Source organism: Rhinatrema bivittatum, chromosome 5 (genome assembly GCF_901001135.1).
Source record: "Rhinatrema bivittatum chromosome 5, aRhiBiv1.1, whole genome shotgun sequence".
Lineage (NCBI taxonomy): Eukaryota > Metazoa > Chordata > Amphibia > Gymnophiona > Rhinatrematidae > Rhinatrema > Rhinatrema bivittatum.
The window spans coordinates 122,794,604-122,812,206 of NC_042619.1; the positions used below are offsets into that span (position 1 = coordinate 122,794,604).

The window sequence follows — 17,603 nt, forward strand, 5'->3', positions numbered from 1 at the left end:
ATAATTTTTTTAATCTGCCCACGGGGCGGAAGACGGATGCTCAATTTAGCCGGTGTCCGTTTTCTGAACCCATGGCTGTGAGCGGGTTCGAGGACAGACACCAGTAAAATTGAGCATCGGCTGTCAAACCCGCTGACAGCCGCCGCTTCTGTCAAAAAGGAGGCGCTAGGGACGCACTAGTGTCCCTAGCGCCTCCTTTTACCGCGGGCCCTCATTTGCATACGGGCCGATACTGAATCGCTCGCCGGCTCTCCCGCGGGTTTTTCTGTATCGGCCCATAAGTGCACTGATTATTGCTGAGCGTGCTGACGGGCTATAGACTTCTCTGTGCAGAAGCAGAACAATTAGATGAGAGGGAGGAAGACCTCAGTTTGAAGCACATAGTGGTAGCAGCTTCATTTATGACTGTTTGAATATTGCTGCCAGTGCAATGACCTTTCCTATTGTGGTTGGTGGATTTTCTGCTTGACAGGAGGGACAGGTTTTCTGCCTGTGCTAGAAGAAAGCTGTTGGCCATCCCTGTAATAATAGGTATTAGAAATGGGATTTTTTGTGCGGAATCCTCTTTGGCTAAAACAGTATTAGTGAAAGCAGCTGTGAATAGTCCAGATGTGTGTGGAAGAATGTTATCACTCCCAGAAAGATTTGGAGGAAGAGGATGTGGGGCTTATTTTCTGACAGCAAAAAAGGGCTTATGAGATCACCATGTCAGTGTATGTGTGTGTGTCCATACATCCCCCAGACCCCCCCCAAAAATAGGAGTTTGATGTCTTGTCCACACCAGATTTGCAGGATATGTTGTCATGTTTTATCCACACCTATGAATATCCTGGAAAACAGGCTCCATTAGTTATGCCTGGAGCTTCTTTTTTACAATTTATTTTTTTTTACTCGCTCGGGAGCCTTCAGCCTTTTCCATTGTTTCTCTTTCCTGCTGCTGCTACTTATTTTGCCAACTACCAGTAATAATTAAGCAATGGTACTGTCAGAATATCAGTGTTTGCCTCTGTACCTGCTAGCACTGGAGCCTCTTTTCTTCAACCACAACAGATCCGAGAGAGAGAAAAAAAAAAAAGAAACACTGTCACCTGTAATTAAGTGACAATAACTGCAGGCACACTGGCACTGCCCACCCTAACAGGTATATGTACCGTGCAGTCCTACCCATGCACACGGACTACTGCACCTGCAATGTCAGCCACACCTTAGCGATTTTCAACGGAAAAACAAAATTAAAGTCTGGGAGTCTGGAAATGATTCATCTTCACTGCAGCACACTGTGAGAAACGTGTGCGGGGGAAGCTTCACTTCCTGCAGCCCTCTCTAGAATAGATCCTAACTTTTTTTTTCCATCCCTCTCCAGTTTGTTTTGCGCTGTCACTTCATGCCAGATCACAGCTTTAGCTTCACCATGAAGATGGCAGCGGGCATCACGCTGAGAGGCCAAAATATCACAATATATCACTTCCACAATATGGGGTAGATTTTCAAAGCAGCTCACGTGTGCGGTTACCGGCGCGCCCACATGGCCGCGCTGATTTTATAACATGCGCATACTATAAAATCGGATAGACAAGTGTGGGGGGTGAATTTTAGTAAACCGTGCGGCGACGCAATCCCTAACCCTACCCTAACTGCCTCTTCCCCTCTCCTCTCCAACCCCTAACCTAACCCTATCTCCAGTGGTTTTTTTTGTTTTGTTTTTTTACTTACTGCGCCGTCAGAGCAGAAGCAAGTTACGCGTGCCAGCCGGCTGCCAGTGCACACTTCCCCAGGACAACGGCTAATGGCCGCTGTCCCGGCCGGCCTCCAACCTGCCCCGCCCCTCCCAGACCATGCCCCGGCCCGCCCCTTGCTCAGGGTCCAGCACTTGTGCACATATTGGGCCTTATGTGCATGCCTGGGCCCTTTTGAAAATGCATGCGGCGCGCAAAGGGCCCAGCCATGCACGTAAGTCACAATTTTTATGTGCAGCCCTTTGAAAATTCGCCCATATTTCTTTTGGAACCGGAAGGGACCTCTCATTCACACTTGTAATTCCTGATATCCAATGATCCCTCCATTCCGGCTCGCAAAGATTTCAACTCCCTAAATTTCAAAGGTAATAATTTCCAACGCACATTAAGGTTCTGACAGTTAGTTGCAAACCTAATATTAATACATGCATTCTTTCTACAATAACAAACCAGGAGATTATGTCAGGTAATGCTCGCTGTTTATACTGTACCATTATGTGCTTGGTCTTTCGTGACAATCTCCTAAACATTATTACACTAATCAGATCAATGGTGCCAAGGTTTTAAAACAAAACAATTCTGCCCAAATCCCATCCTATGGCTCCCACTGTTTTCACAGTGCTGAAGCTGGGGTGTCCATTCCTGCTCTGCTTGAAGGTCACCATCATGCTTCCCCTAGACTGTAAGCTCACTGGGGTAGGGATCTGACAGATTACATTTTTTGTTACTATGTTGCTTATAAAGTCTGCAATCTTGTATAATCTGTCTAATTCACCTCCCTTTTCTCATTCAATTATATGCACATTACTGATTTTGTAAATACATCAAACAGCCCATGAAGACCTAGCAGGTGAGTATGAACAAGTCAGCCCCTCAGCCTGGCCAGCATCATGACCTAAGTGTAACTTGTCACTGCGCAGCAAATGCCTTTTCTCTCTTCTGTCCACCATATCTATTCCTAAAATGTATCAACTCTTTGTACAGTTTATAAAACAGAAGGATTTAATTTTTATTTCAGTTCTCGTCAACCACCAGATTATCCAATACAATTTCTATTTATTTCATTCCTTTACAGAAAAAACCCCCCCCAAATTGGTTTGAAATTGCTTTCTTCTCAGAAATTCTCATCATTAGAAATCTAAGGAAAAGGGGTGCTGCCCTGCGGATCAGCAGCAGAGATCCATGGAGCTGCGGCGTTATTCCAATATATCTAAGGCAGGGGCGGCCAACTCTGGTCCTTCGAGAGCCAGAAACAAGCCAGGTTTTCAGGCCAATCTCTCGATTGGATTAAAAAAAAAAAATGCAAGAGAGTTAAAGGTCTGGCTGCACAAGTCTGGGCACGCTGCAGAGATGCTGTGCTCAGCCCCAGGCAGGGAGGTAATAAGAGAGCCGCCACGACCGGGGTGGTCCCCGACAGCTGAGAGAGGCCGAGGATGCACCCTGAAAGAGGTGCCCCTCCTGCCCTCAGGCCAGGGAGGATTTTCTAAGCTGCCCAGGTATGCTGCGAGGGGGGTGGGGGGAGATCAGAGAAGTGGCCCTTTGTTAAAACGATTTACAAAAACAGGGATGATATGGCAAGTAGTATAATTTAAAAAAAAAAACCACATTATAACAAAATTGTTCTAGGAATAAGATTAACTAGGAACAAGGTTAATAAAGGGTGAATCAGAACCAACGAAGAGACAAGTTGATCCTTTGCGAAATCTAGGTACAGTAACTACTGCTGCTTTGAAGAGCAGGGCAAGTCAAACCTAACAGTGTCCTTCAATATATCCCATGTTTATTTCATTTCACATAGGGGTAGATTTTAAAAGGTGCGGGCGCTTCCTGGTGCGTGCAGATGTTATAAAATCCGTGGGCCGCGTGCACATGCGTGCCAGATTTTTTAATCCACGTGCACACGTGTGGTCGGCACATGCAGTGGGGCCTAATTTTATAAGAGTACGTGCGGCGATGAGATCAGGCCTCTCCCAGGTCCCTCCTAGTCCGCTCCAATTAAGGACCGGACTGGAAGGGAACTTTTCAACCCACCTAACTGACCTTCCTCCTTCTTCCCCTCTCTTCTCCTCCCTGCCCCCTATCCTATCTAACCGCAAATTTTTTATTTTACCTTTTGCTCCTTTTCAGGAGCAGTAGGAGCTTGTGCGTGCCGGCAGTCTGCACAGCGGCAAATGGCTGCTGTACCAGCCCTCTGGACCGTCCCCAGACCGCCCCTTTCTCTTTGCACGGCACTTCTGCGCGTAACGGAGATTACATGCATGGCTGGGCCCCTTTGAAAATGCGTGCAGCGCGCGCAAGGACCAGCCATGCACATAACCCCCGTTTTTTTTTATGCGCATGGCCGTTTTAAAATTCGGCCGATAGAGTCCAGTATTTAAAGCGTGTTCAGCGTTATTAAGCCAGACAAGCGGGGACTTATGCAGCAAAGTATCGGCCGCTGAATAGGGCTAAAAGTACACGCACATAATGTAGGCGTATACTGGGCCGAGCATATGGCTAACTACTGATATTTGGAGTTAGCCGGATAAGTTTAGACACCCTATAGTTCAGGTCTAAACTTAGCTGGGTAGGCTTATGCGGCTAAGTGCACACATATGCGTATATTCAGCGGCTTTGCCATGTCACTGAATATACATTGTAACTTTACTGGATAAGTTCCAACTGAGTAAGTTACTTGCACGGCCAGCTTGGAATATCTATCCCATAGTAATTAAAGGGCAGATTAGGGCATTGTGAGACTCAAAGGTGAAGGGAAGGAATATGTAGAGGCTGATAAGGAAAAAGCAAAGTTGATAAATATTTCTGTTCGGTGTTTACTGTGAAAGGGCCTGGAGCAGGATCACATAAAACAAACAGAAATACGATTGGAAGTGAGGTAAACCTCAATCGCTTTTCAGAACAGTGTGTTCATGAGGAGGTAGCTAAACTTAAAGTAGATAAGGCGATGGGGCCAGATGGGATACATTTGAGGGTACTAAGACAAATTAGAAATGTCCTGGCAGCACCACTGGCTCACCTTTTGAGTTTGGAGTAGTTCCGGAGGACAAGAAAAGGGTGGATGTGGTTCCTCTCCCCAAAAGTGTAAGTAACGAGGATGCTGGGAACTACAGGCCAGTTAGCCTGACCTCTCTGGAGAGCAAGCTAATGGAATCGCTGCTAAAACAGAGGATGGTGCAATTTTTGGAATCCAATGGATTGCAAGATATGAGTTTTACCAGAGGTAGATCTTGTCAGACGAATCTTACCAATTTCTTTGCTTGGGTGACCAGAAAGTTGGATCATGGGAGAGTGTTAGACGTAGTGTGCTTGGATTTTACAAAGGCCTTTAACATGGTTTCACAAAGAAGACTTATAAATAAATTGTGTGCCCTTGGTATGGATCCTAGAGTGACTGGGTTAGAAACTGGCTGAGTGGGCGATGACAGAGTAGTGATAAATTAAGTTTTCTCTGAGGAAACTAGCGGTATGCTTTGGGAATTCGTCCTTGGACCAGTTCTTTTCAAGATTTTTGTTAGCAATATAACGGAAGGATTGTCGGAAAAGGTTGTGTTTTTGCTGAAGATACCAAAATCTTTAACGGTAGGCAGCCAGGAAAACATGAGGAGGGATGTAGCGAAGCTTGAGGAATGGTCTAAGGTCTGGCAGGTAAGATTTAATGCTATAAAAAGCAGAGTAATGCATTTAGGATGCAAAAAGCCCAAGGGAAAGGTACAATTGTGTAGGTGAAAATTTTCTAAGCACAAAGAGTGGGATCTGGGGGTAACTGTAACTGATGATCTTAAGGTGGCCAAACAGGTGGATAAAGTAATGATAAAAACCAGAAAGATGCTTGGCTGCATAGAAAAAGGAATCGTCAGCAGAAAAAGGGAGGTGATAATTGCTCCTATATAGGTCCCTGGTGAGATCTCACTTGGAATACTGTGCACAATTCTGGAGATCGCACCTTCAAAAGGATATAAACAGGAGGAAGTCTGTCCAGAGGGTGGCTACTAAAATGGTCAGTGGTCTTTGTTCTAAGCATATGGTAATAGACAAAGATCTAAATATGCATACTCTAGAAAAAAAGGTGAGATGGGGGAGATATAATAAAGAGATTTAAATATCTCAAAGGTTTCCATGCAGAAGAGGTGAGCCTTTTTCAACAGAAAGGAGGCTCTAGAACGATGAGGGGTCATGTGATGAGGTTGAGAGGGGATAGACTCAGGAGTAATCTTAGAAAATATTTCTCTACAGAGAGCGTGGTGGATGTGTGGAACAACCCCCCAGTGGATGTGGTGGAGACAAAAACAATATCTGAATTCAAGAAAGCATGGGATAAAAAGAGGGAATCTCTAAGAAAGTGATGAGAATTTAATGCTAAATTAATTGGATGGATGGGCAGACTGGATGGACCATATGGTCTTTTTCTGTCATCATGTTTCTATGTTTAGATGCTTTCTCAATTTACTCATGAAAACAATTAGTATTAAAAAAGGCATAACCAAATGAGGTTTTATTTATACTTTCTATTTCTAGCAAATGCAATTTCTATTTTGCAAAGCAGTCCCCACTGGAAATTCCTAATATAGTAAAATATCCAAAGGAAATTTGGTAATAATCTAACAACAGTGTCAGCACTAACCTGAACAGTATGTCTCTTCTTTGATTAGAACCTAATCACCTGTAGAGTGGTGGTGCCTGAAGTTTCTCCAGGTCAGCAAGCTGACAAGAGAGCAAAAACCAGGCGCGGGCTGAGGGAGGATCTCATTCATTTACACACTGAAAACTGCTCAACTCTCAATGCACTTCTGAAAAAGCAAACTCATTAATGATTTTTTGCAGAAAGCACCATACATGGTGGTGAATGATGGCACAGATTTTCAAGACAACCAGTACAAAACTAGAGTAAAAACCAATTCCATTTCTAATGCAGCTGGATTTATGTTTAGTGCAGCTGGATGCACCTATGAGACGCTGTAAAGGTGATAAAACCTGAGTGCCATGTGAGAATGTTCAAATGTATTTCTGGATGCCTCTTAAAATAAACTCACAAACAGAAAAAGCAAAGCTCTTGATAATGTAAGGCACATTTACACAACCCTGAAAGCCTGTTTTTCCTCAGGCCTCTCTACTAAAGCTTTGAATCTACAGAAGCCCACCTTTACCAGCAGTGTTATGTATATGTTAATTTCCTTAAACATCTTCCCCGCAAGCGAAGACCAGGAGGCTGTCTTTGAAATTCATTTACAACCCAAGGCATGGTTGGACAGAGTTTGGATTTTCCGAGTCAGGCCAGAGCAGACACACAGGGTCTGTGACAATGAGCTTTCCAGCAGTTGGTACCTTCCCAGTATCAGGAGGCAGACTTGCTAACCTCCCCGCCTCCTGCAGTTTCATCTGTTCTGTTTGCGGGCCATTTCCACGTGACTTTTGAGATTCATTTAGGAAGACAAGTGGAAGAGCGTGAACTATGTTCAACAGAAAGAAGAGTTTAAACATTTAAGTCTGAATGAGCAACACTGTCTGAACAAGTCCATGGAGGAAAAGTTACATGTTTCTTCTATTGCTAGAAAGTTAGATATGTTTAAATGGGAGAAACCTTTGAATAATCAACTACTTTCTGTAATCAACACTACACACAATTGTTTAGTAGACATTTTTAAAAACTAGAAACACGTTTATGCAATTTCAAATCACCGTATTCTTTTTAAATAAGATTCATTTGTAACTGGAAACCAAGCTGCAGGAATGTAAGGGTCAGCTAAGTTCATCAACCACCAGGCAGCCTGCATTCCCAAAACATTCAGCATGCAATGGGAGACTTAATATATTTCAAGCAAGTCCTCAGAAGGACAAACAAAAGCAGAGCAGAATGGCTGTTACATTCACCCCTCCTCCCCAAGCCTTTGTACTCAAATAATGCTTGGAAAGCTGGTTTTCAGATGGAAACTGAAGGATGCCTGACTGGTTTATAAACCCACATGGAAGAAAGAATTTTATTTACCACTTAACTGAGCAGTTTCACTCTTTAAAGCTCCCATCAGAAATTCAGACAGGTTAAACTCACTGTAAGCTTGATTTCAAGCTGGGGATAAATATTAATTCCATCAGTGTTGGAAAAACAAATGGTGGCACTTAAGTAACCATTTCTCAGAAGCAGTGAGCAAATATCTTAGAAGTGAACACAAATGTAGCAGTACTAGCACCTCCTCGAGTCTTATCAATTCTGCCTTGGAACTTATTCCTATGTTTATTTTCATTTTTGTATATATGAATACATACATGCATATACAGATAGAGAGCCAGATATATACACACTTGGGGAGAACTCAAACATGCAGTTCATGCTAGACAACCAAATAATTTACAGGATCTGGAGGCTTTTTCCCAAGAGGAATGGGCATTTTTAGCACATGAGAAAATAAAGAGCCTCATTCACAACTATCATAAAAGACTTCAAGCCGTCATTGATGCAAAAGGGGGCAATAGATGATATTAAGAACTAAGGCTATGCAAACTTTTGAACATGACCATTTTATTATTTCTTTTATTGCTATGGTTTTGTGCTATTCTGTGATGCATAATAGTTTAATTTGAAACAAAAATTACAGACATGTTTTGTCTGATCACTCATAATTACTTAAAATACTACATCTTACAAATTCTGCCGGGGTATGTAAACTTATGAGCACAACTGTATATATCATATTTTACATATTTCTGGAATAAGTACTTCTTTTATAGCCATGTTCTCTATTGCCAAAATTTACCTGTACCTTTTATATTACAATTTGTACAGATACTGAAATTAAAAGCAGTTGGAAGGTACAACATCTCTTTTCAAAAACTTTGATAATTTAAATTCCACTTTTTTTTACACACATTTAAAAAAAATAATTTCTAGAGATTTTAACAATTGCATAGAAATGCAATTGAAGAAAAAGTCAGTAGTTCTGCAACAAACTATGATGCTAACTTTTAAAGAGCCGTGCAGGTGCACATGTGCATACTTTGAGGGCTTGTCCCCAGGGACGCGGCCATTTTATAACATTACGCATGTATATGCGTGCATGATATAAAACAGGCTGTCAGTCCACTTCTACCGTGCAAGTGGGGGGATTTTAGTAGACACGCATGCCAATGCAATTACCAGTTTGCTCCAAACCCCCCTTCTTTAACAGCTTCCCTTTTATCCTGTTTTTTTTTATTATTTTTAAATTTAGATTTTTATATTCTGCTTTTCACACTTTTTTAAAGCACTTCAAAGTGGATTACATTCAGGTACTGTAGGTATTTCATCAAACTATCGCATGCAATAGGGAGAGGGGCATGTTTTATGATAATAGTGCACATTGCAATAAACAGGTATTACTGCAAAGTGCGATAATTTTTTCGCACTTTGCAGTAATACCTCAATTATTGCATTTCCTAACTGCAACCACTGGAGGGGAGGGAGAGCGAAAGAGAGAGCGAGGAGAGAGAGAGAGCCTATCTATAAGGCCCTTGTAGTAGTTACCTATTTATATCTCTATAGGAGGCCCACCTAGTAACAAGAGGTGAGGTTTAGGTAGTAGTGTAGGGGTTAGGGCCACTTTGACAGAGTGAGATGTACGAATAGAACAGTACACTCTTGTGAAGATTTGATGACCTTCGGAGTGAGGAAACTCACACAAAGATGAGATTTTTCCAATGTTCTCTCAACCTAGCTTGATGGACTCTCTATCTGGGTAACATCAAGCTAGGTTGAGAGAACACTGTACAAATCAAAATGTCTGTTTCTTGGCTGTATTACTTCCAGTTCATAACTTTATTACAGGATATTTTGTGTGCAACTACAGTTCTTATAGTTACACTTTTTTATGGAATAGAAGATACTTTGCTCTTTTTGTAATAGAGTTGTGCCTTCTGCTCACACGTTTGAACTCTTTCCCCAAGACCTCTCTTCAGCTGCTCATGTCAGATTCATATCTATCACTGTGATACTGCACATACGGGATTCTAATCAAGATTATATGCAGCAGTGCCCTGATTTACTTACAAGTCAGAATGGTATCATTGGTTAAGTAGGAAAAGCTTTCCAACTATCTCCATGAACATAAAAAAAAAAAATTACAAAATCATTAGGATCTCCCTCTTATATTCTGAATTTTTAACCAACTGAAATCTCTAAAATGAAGATATTTGCAAGTATTGGTGCTCTAAGGAATATAACTTGGCCACTGTTGGAAACACAATATTGGGCTTGATGGACCCAAGGTCTGACCCAGTTTGGCAGTTCTTTTGGCTTACTCTCCCACTGAAATACACTGGAAAGAGAGACTTTTTAGGAAGAAGAAAGTATAAAGCTGGGCAATGACTGACCAAAAATGAGCAAGCCTCATTTCAAAAGAGGGAAGAATGTCAGTTCTGAGAAAAATAAAGGTTTATTGGTGGAAATGCAGAAGCCATACCAAGGTTAAGCAGATGAGACTAAACCAAAACTTAGGCATGTGGAGGGGGTCAAAAAGGAGACTGGTGATCAAATGGTGAAGTCTAGAGCAGTGGTTCTCAACAGGTGTGTCGTGAGGTCCTGGGAGGTGTGTCGCAGGGCCAGCTGTCTCCTTATCAGCCTGGGTGGGAGTTGGTTGACTTCTCTTATATTGGGCCTTCTCTTCCCTACCACTGGGCCTTCTCTTCTTTCTGGCCCAGTGGTAGGCTGTTTCCTCTTTCACCCAGTTGATCCTGAACTTAAAATCCCCAGGTGTCGTCCCAGTTTATTCAAGAACTCAATTTGGTAAATGCCTATGTGGCATGGCAGAGCTAGAAATCAATGTTTCAGCATGGCAGGTGAGTGCAAAAAGAAAATGTTCTGTGTTATCTTGCCTCCTCTCCGCCTCAAAAATGGGCATTTTTGCAAAATCATTTCCCATGGCCATGCCACACAAATTATCAAGATAGTGAGGAAGGGGTGGAGTTGCAAAGGTGTGGAAGTGGAGAGTTCCAGAAGACCAGGGGGCAGGGAGAACAAAGGCAATAGGAGAAAAAAGGCAGAACAGGGAGGGAAGAAAAAAAAAAGAGTGAAAAGGTGGACAAGGTGAAAAGGGAAAAGCAGAGGGGATGCAGGGATGTGACAGGGTGGAGTAGAAGGTACAGGACAAGGGAGGGGAAGTGTTAGGGAAACAGTATGGTGGAAGAATGACTGAAGGTATAAAGAATAAGTTATAGGAGAAGACAGGTGAAAAGAAGAAAATGAAATGTTCAAAAGAAAAAAAGGGATGGGCAATAAAATAGGACTAATCTAGAGTAGAAGATGGAACAAAAATAAAACCTAAAATGAACACAGTATAAACAATTGCCCAAAAAAGTAACATAGGGAAAAGAACAAAACAAAGAACAATTCAAAGAAAAAAGATATGTTTAGTTGTATTCAATTAATATGCAATTCCTTAAAAACAAATTAAATCAGGAGATAGAAGAATAAGACTAAGAATAATGCAAACGTTTGAAAACGATTTATTTTTAAAAATGGTGGTAAAAAGGACAGAGGTGTTTCAGTGCTTTAGCTCTGTTTTTTTCAGAGCATATATTTGCTTTAAAAAGACAACATCATACTCGGATTTTATCACTGTGCACAAAAAATGATCAGAAGCGGACATTATGCCGGTGAACATTAAGATCAGGTCTTGTGGTCCCTTGAAAACGAAGAGAGATTTCTTGCTAGCCTTTTAAAAAAATATATGGTTTGTAAGAACTTGGGAAGCCCAGTGCAAAGTACACCCAGGAGATGTCCGAAGCTGACATGTCAGAACTTTACAGACCCGATCCAGCATAAGCGCGTGTTCCGTTTGCTCTAAGTAAGGAGCCAGGGCGGCTCCCAACTTTTCCTTCTTGGTTGCCAAAGGGTTAAGGGCCAGAGCCCCGGCAGCCGGCTGCTAAACCCTCGGAGGCACAGTCCCGGCAGACGCATTAGCAGCTGAAAGCCTGGGCGGGGCCCGGGGCAGCCTCCTCTTCCTGGGCTGAGCGGTACTAAGTTTGCCAGCACCATCCCCCCCCCGGCCGGAGAGCTGCAGCCCGCATTTTCTGGGAAGGAAGGAAGCAGAGCAGAGAGGGCGAGCAGCCGGGGCCGGCACGCGAGAACTTTGCTCCCCCTCCCCGCCGGCGCTGAGGGATCAGCCCCGGCCGCCCCTCGGGGTCAGGACAGGGACGAGTCGAGACGCTGCTGCCGCCCATGAGGGCGCGGGCCGGCTGCATGCATGGCCGGTGCGGCGCTGGCAGAGGAGGGCAGAGCTAGAGCCGGCGAGAGACTGGACCCGGGCGGCAAGGCGAGGCTCTGAGGGAGGGAGAAGAGACCCCTGGCGGATCGGCGCCCCAGGGCCGATGGATCTACAATAAGAGGGGTTGTGGGGGGAAGCGAGACTGCAGCGATCGAAGGAATCCCCCCTCCTCCCCCCCGGGTAGGGATGGTCAGCGCCAACTGCTCGTCGGAGACGGCGGACGCCTTCAAGTACACGCTGTACGGCTGCGTCTTCAGCATGGTGTTCGTCCTCGGCCTCATCGCCAACTGCGTGGCCATGTACATCTTCATGTGCACGCTGAAGGTGCGCAACGAGACCACCACCTACATGATCAACCTGGCCGTCTCCGACCTGCTCTTCGTCTTCACGCTGCCCTTCCGCATCTTCTACTTCGTGGCCCGGCACTGGCCCTTCGGGGACATCCTCTGCAAGGTCTCCGTCACGCTCTTCTACACCAACATGTACGGCAGCATCCTCTTCCTCACCTGCATCAGCGTGGACCGCTTCCTGGCCATCGTGCACCCCTTCCGCTCCAAGACCATCCGCACCAAGCGGAAGGCCAAGGTCATCTGCCTGCTGGTGTGGCTGACGGTGCTGGCGGGCAGCGCGCCCGCCGCCACCTTCCGCTCCACCAACTCGGCCCGGGCGGACAACGGCACGCAGACGTGCTTCGAGAACTTCCCCAGCGTCACCTGGCAGACGTACATCTCCAAGATCGTCATCTTCATCGAGATCGTCGGCTTCTTCATTCCGCTCATCTTGAACGTCTTTTGCTCCACCATGGTGCTGAAGACGCTGAAGAGGCCGGTGACGCTGAGCCGGAGCAAACTGAACAAGGCGAAAGTGCTGAAGATGATCTTCGTCCACTTGCTCATCTTTTGCTTCTGCTTTGTGCCCTACAACATCAACCTGGTGCTGTATTCGCTCATGAGGACCCAGGCGTTCAGCAATTGCGCGGTGATAACCATCGTGCGGACCATGTACCCCGTCACGCTGTGCATTGCGGTGTCAAACTGCTGCTTTGACCCCATTATTTATTATTTCACGTCAGAAACCATTCAGAACTCTATCAAAAAGAGAAACCGCTCAAACCGAAGAAATGATTCCAGATTTTCGGAAACGTTTCCTTCAGAGAACTTTATTCAGCACAACCTCCAAACCTTAAAAGCTAAAATATTTGACAATGAATCAACTATATAAAAGTGTTGTGAAATATAATCTAGCAGCCCCGGAGGCACCTAGTACTTGTAAAGTGGCAAGGTCTTTAACTGTGAATGTGATTTTTAACTAACATTTTTCTTTACCTTTGGGGGCCATTTAAAACTTATATAGTACTATTTTTTTAAAACGAGACAGTAGAACACAGAAAAAGTAAGCAAAACATTGTGAGTATTAAAAGTATAAACTAACTTTAGCTATATTGTGTTTTTGGCTTCAGACCATGCAGCTTTCTGCTAATACTCCTTTCTTGGTCTGTCAAACATGCTACAGGTTTTCTTTACAGCCAGCCCACAAACACTAAACAAAACAATTGTACTCTTTCAAATTTTCATTTGGTTTTAATTATGTTCCAGTATGTTTTAATCTGTATAAACTTTTAGAACTATCATCCATTCATGGTTTGGTAAAGTTACAACTATTAATGGTGGGATTAAACTTTGATAATTCAAACAATGCAAGGACAGGGTCCATTATCAGAGTTTAATCTTTTGCCCTTTGTATGAATTTTGTTTACAAAGCTAGCTCTTTGTTAAACAGTTTATAATACATTCCTTCTTGGAGAAGGGCATAATAAGTTAGTATATTACTGAAAATAAAGCTGTTATTCTTCTAACATGTTACTTGTGGACATTATAAAGTTTCAGCATAGATCAAAAAGGTTAGCATCCCAAGTTTATCAAGTCTGGCTGCAAACAAACTAAAGCAGAAGTTTAAATGTTCTAGCACTATTCTTTATTGGGGGGGAGGGCAGATCAAAACAAATCTTAATGCAGTACTTATTAGATTCCTCAAAATATCAAGTTACTGATTTTCTCACTGGACCTTATTTTATAGGAGTCCTTTCTTTTTATTCCTAATATAGTATTTATTCCAAAAATGTATTTTTATATATAAAGGTGTGTACCTGCAATTATGGTCACCACTGCCCCTCCCTTTTAAAAAAATATATCCATCTGAGTCCATGCCTTAGTTCATTATTTTCCATGCTTTATATGTATCTGTCATACCCCCGTAAGAGTTCTGATACAGATAAGCATAGAATCGCATCAGTACAATTACATTCATATCGGTGGGTACGGTTAAAGAAGAACTACCACACATTTTTATAAAGCACCAATCTTTCTTCGAGAATTACATTAAAAAGGAAAAATCATAATGAACCTATTGGAGCTACCAACTCAGTTATCTAAACATATTTCCATTAAAAAGTTGTAGCTGTAACAAACTCTTACTGTCAAAATATTTCCTCCCATAAAAAGGAATGAGTTGAAAAGTATAAGCACATTACACTACCTCGTTGTGCAACAGAACTTCCATTTAAGTAGGTAATCAGCTGGTATCATAGTAGAGGATTATTCCAAATGCAATGGCAAAGCCATAATATTCCAACTACAACATAGGATTATCATGCATATTATAACCGACCCACACTCTTTGACAAACTGAACACGGCAAAAAAAATCTAATTGTACCCAACTACAACCTAGCCAAATTATTTTCTCCCATAATCATGAAGCTATACAAAAGTGGGCAAATATTGACTAAAAATGTATGGGGTTTGTTTTTTTTTAAACTATTTTAAACCACACAGAACAAAATGTGAGAAATACAACCTAAAGACCTGCTTTTCACAAAATACTTGACAGTATGAATAACTCTGTACTTTACTTGTAATTTATTTGTATTTATTACTAAAATAATGCATTTTCAAAATCTACTTTATGAGGTAGCCTTTCTTCCGAGAATGGGAAAATATGAAATCAGATCAACCTTGGTATCACAGCGCTGAGCAAAGGTTTACTCATAGGCAGAATGTCTGTGCTCTGTCATAACCTGCAAAGAGGCACTAAAAAAGTAAGCTCAAGCACTCCTCTACCCGAGGGGAAATAGGGAAAGGAGCACTGAAAAGCTGCTTAGCAGAAAGAAAGGCATGTCATCTGGAGCTATCTTCAGGCCCAAGAGACGGGGTGAGGAGTTGCTTCTCGGCATTTTAAATATTTCTTCACAAAAGAGGTGACGGATACATTCAGTACAACAGCCTCCCAGTGGGGGGGTGGGGGGGGGGTGTCGGGGGTCAAAATAGTACCAGGATTCAAAAGTATTGGGTAAGCACAGTGAATCTTCAGATTAGGCTCAGGAATGGGGAGACAAGATGGGCCTTGTACTCTTTATAGGCTGTCACTTTCTATTAATGTAAGGTATGTGCATAAGTGATTGCTCATGTGATTTATGAAGTTCCATGTAATTCCCTGGTTAATAACAGTAAAAATATATTTGTTGACTATATTTACAAGGAGCCCACATGCATGACTCCCAGTCTCGGGACCGTTGTGCCAATGACTAGACTAATAGGGGGCGGGGGGGGGTTAAAACGGGGGGAAAATACCTAGGTTGTAGTGATTGAAGATTTGTGGAACCAGAATTCCAGCACTGGTTCAACTGAGCTAGAAGAAAAAAAAAAAGAGGAAGTACAGGGCGAAACCCTCCCCACAAAACACATTTGTATCTTGCCCCTTATTTGCTCATTCAATAAATTGAAATGTGCAGGTACAGGCAAATTTTCAAAGGGATTTAGCCACCTAACCATGAATTTAGGAGCTGGATCCCCAGATTTAAAATAGTCCCACAGCTGAGCAGCTACATTTAGCCATTCTAAAAATAGGTGCACCTTAGTTGAGTGAGAAAATTACATTACATACAATAAAGTTTCAAATGTGTATGTGTGCAGGTTCTCTGCCTCACCCTGTCTGCAGAAAAAGCAGGGCACAATATGCGGGCACTTTGTACCTGCCTATCTTCAGCAAAGGTTCAAAGGGAGCCCACACAGCTAGTTTCCCTTTGAAGCTTCACTAAAGGTGTATTGCTACCCATGCACTTTGCAACGCAGTGAAAATTGTTGCCTTAATGACAGAATTGATTTAAAGGAGTCTGGCATGTGGGTCCCAGATATCAAGCCAGTTTCACTTGGGCTAACCTTATCAACAACAAGCACAGGGAGCCAGATGTTTCAGACAACAGCTTCACTAGTTTTGGTAGGTGTCTGATTTATTATCAAGCTTGGTGGTAAGATATGGGAGGGGTCCTGGGTGTTGGAATAAGTATGGGATTTGTAAAAAAAAATAAAATAAATAATGAAAGGGGGAAGGTGGCAAGGCCTGAAATAGCCTACAAAGCAGATACAGCACTGTAACAGAATTTACATATGCTGGGGCAGATATAGCAGGCAGTTGTTAAGAACAGGGCTGAGATGCTTTTGATACAACTGCAACATTGCTGGGGATGGAAGGAAGAGGAATTTGGATTCCGAGACAACCAACACGAGCCATGATTTTTTTTTTTTTTTTTTTTTTTTACAAATTGGGGTACTGATGTGCAGACATTAAGGACAAAATACAGAACTGCTTCTTGGCCAAATCCAGAAGCAAAGCACATCAAGCAGCACTGACTGATGTATGGGGGCAACCTGCACGGCATGGCAGATACTAACATAGGAAGCTTGTTGGGCAGACTGGATGGACTATTGGTCCTTTTCTGCTTTCATTTCTGTTTCTATGAGAAGTGGAGTAAAAAATATTGTTGGGGGCAGAGGGGAAGAGCTATTGGATTAAAGCATGGAACTTTTTGTGCTTATCTAGCCAAAGTGGTAGAGAACAAGAAAAGAAGACAATTAAGCAGTGAGGATGGGTCAAAATAGTCCTTATTTGCCATCTAAAATATTACATCTCTATGTTAGAATTCTACAAGTAATAGGATAATAGGCCAGGTCACGGAATTCTATGATGGGAAAGCTACTTTAAGTAACAATTGTACAAATGCATTAAAGAAGTGAAAAGGTCGATGGTTAGAGAAACCTCTCCGCAAACTACGTAATGGTTGTCTTTTGAGATGTAGGGTTTACTTCCTCTGTTCTATTAAGGTGGGAGAGGTTTTCACAGTAACAGAAAACCATTATTCGTTTTCCCTCATGTGTTCTCTGCTGTGTATGTATGCAGATGAGATACACAAAACACACCACAAACCAGAATTGTCTGACAAAGATTTTTTCAGCTCACAAGTGGGAAAGACTGCAGTGAATAAGGGTTGTAAGTGTACCCCTGCTGCTGGGTACACGTTTGGGAGTGGTGTTCCTGAACTCCGAGCTCTGTCTCACTGTGCCATCACGACCTCCAACTCCATCTGTTTCCTGTCATGCTTCCTCTCGCCCTCCTCTGACAAGCCTCTCAAACTATAGCCTCCTGCCTAAACAACTTTTTAGGCTGTTGTCCCAGCAGCGGGTCTCTAGTGGCCTTGCTACTGTGATATTGCTGCCATTTTTCCCCTGAATCCTTCATGATCCTAGCACCATCTGTTTTAATTTACCACAAAGTCTAGCCTTTGCCGATCCTGCCCGTCA

At 42.9% G+C, this 17,603-nt stretch overlaps 2 protein-coding genes across 3 annotated transcripts in view; one reads left to right on the forward strand and one right to left on the reverse strand.

Moving 5' to 3' along the window:
* Window positions 1–17,603, reverse strand: part of RB1 (RB transcriptional corepressor 1) — a 483,267-nt gene that overhangs the window by 157,301 nt on the left and 308,363 nt on the right. The gene's annotated exons all lie outside the window — the stretch shown is intronic.
* Window positions 11,680–14,660, forward strand: LPAR6 (lysophosphatidic acid receptor 6). Its single transcript, XM_029602869.1, has one exon. The coding sequence runs from the start codon at window positions 12,155–12,157 to the stop codon at window positions 13,187–13,189; it is 1,035 nt and encodes a 344-aa protein (XP_029458729.1). The 5' UTR covers window positions 11,680–12,154; the 3' UTR covers window positions 13,190–14,660.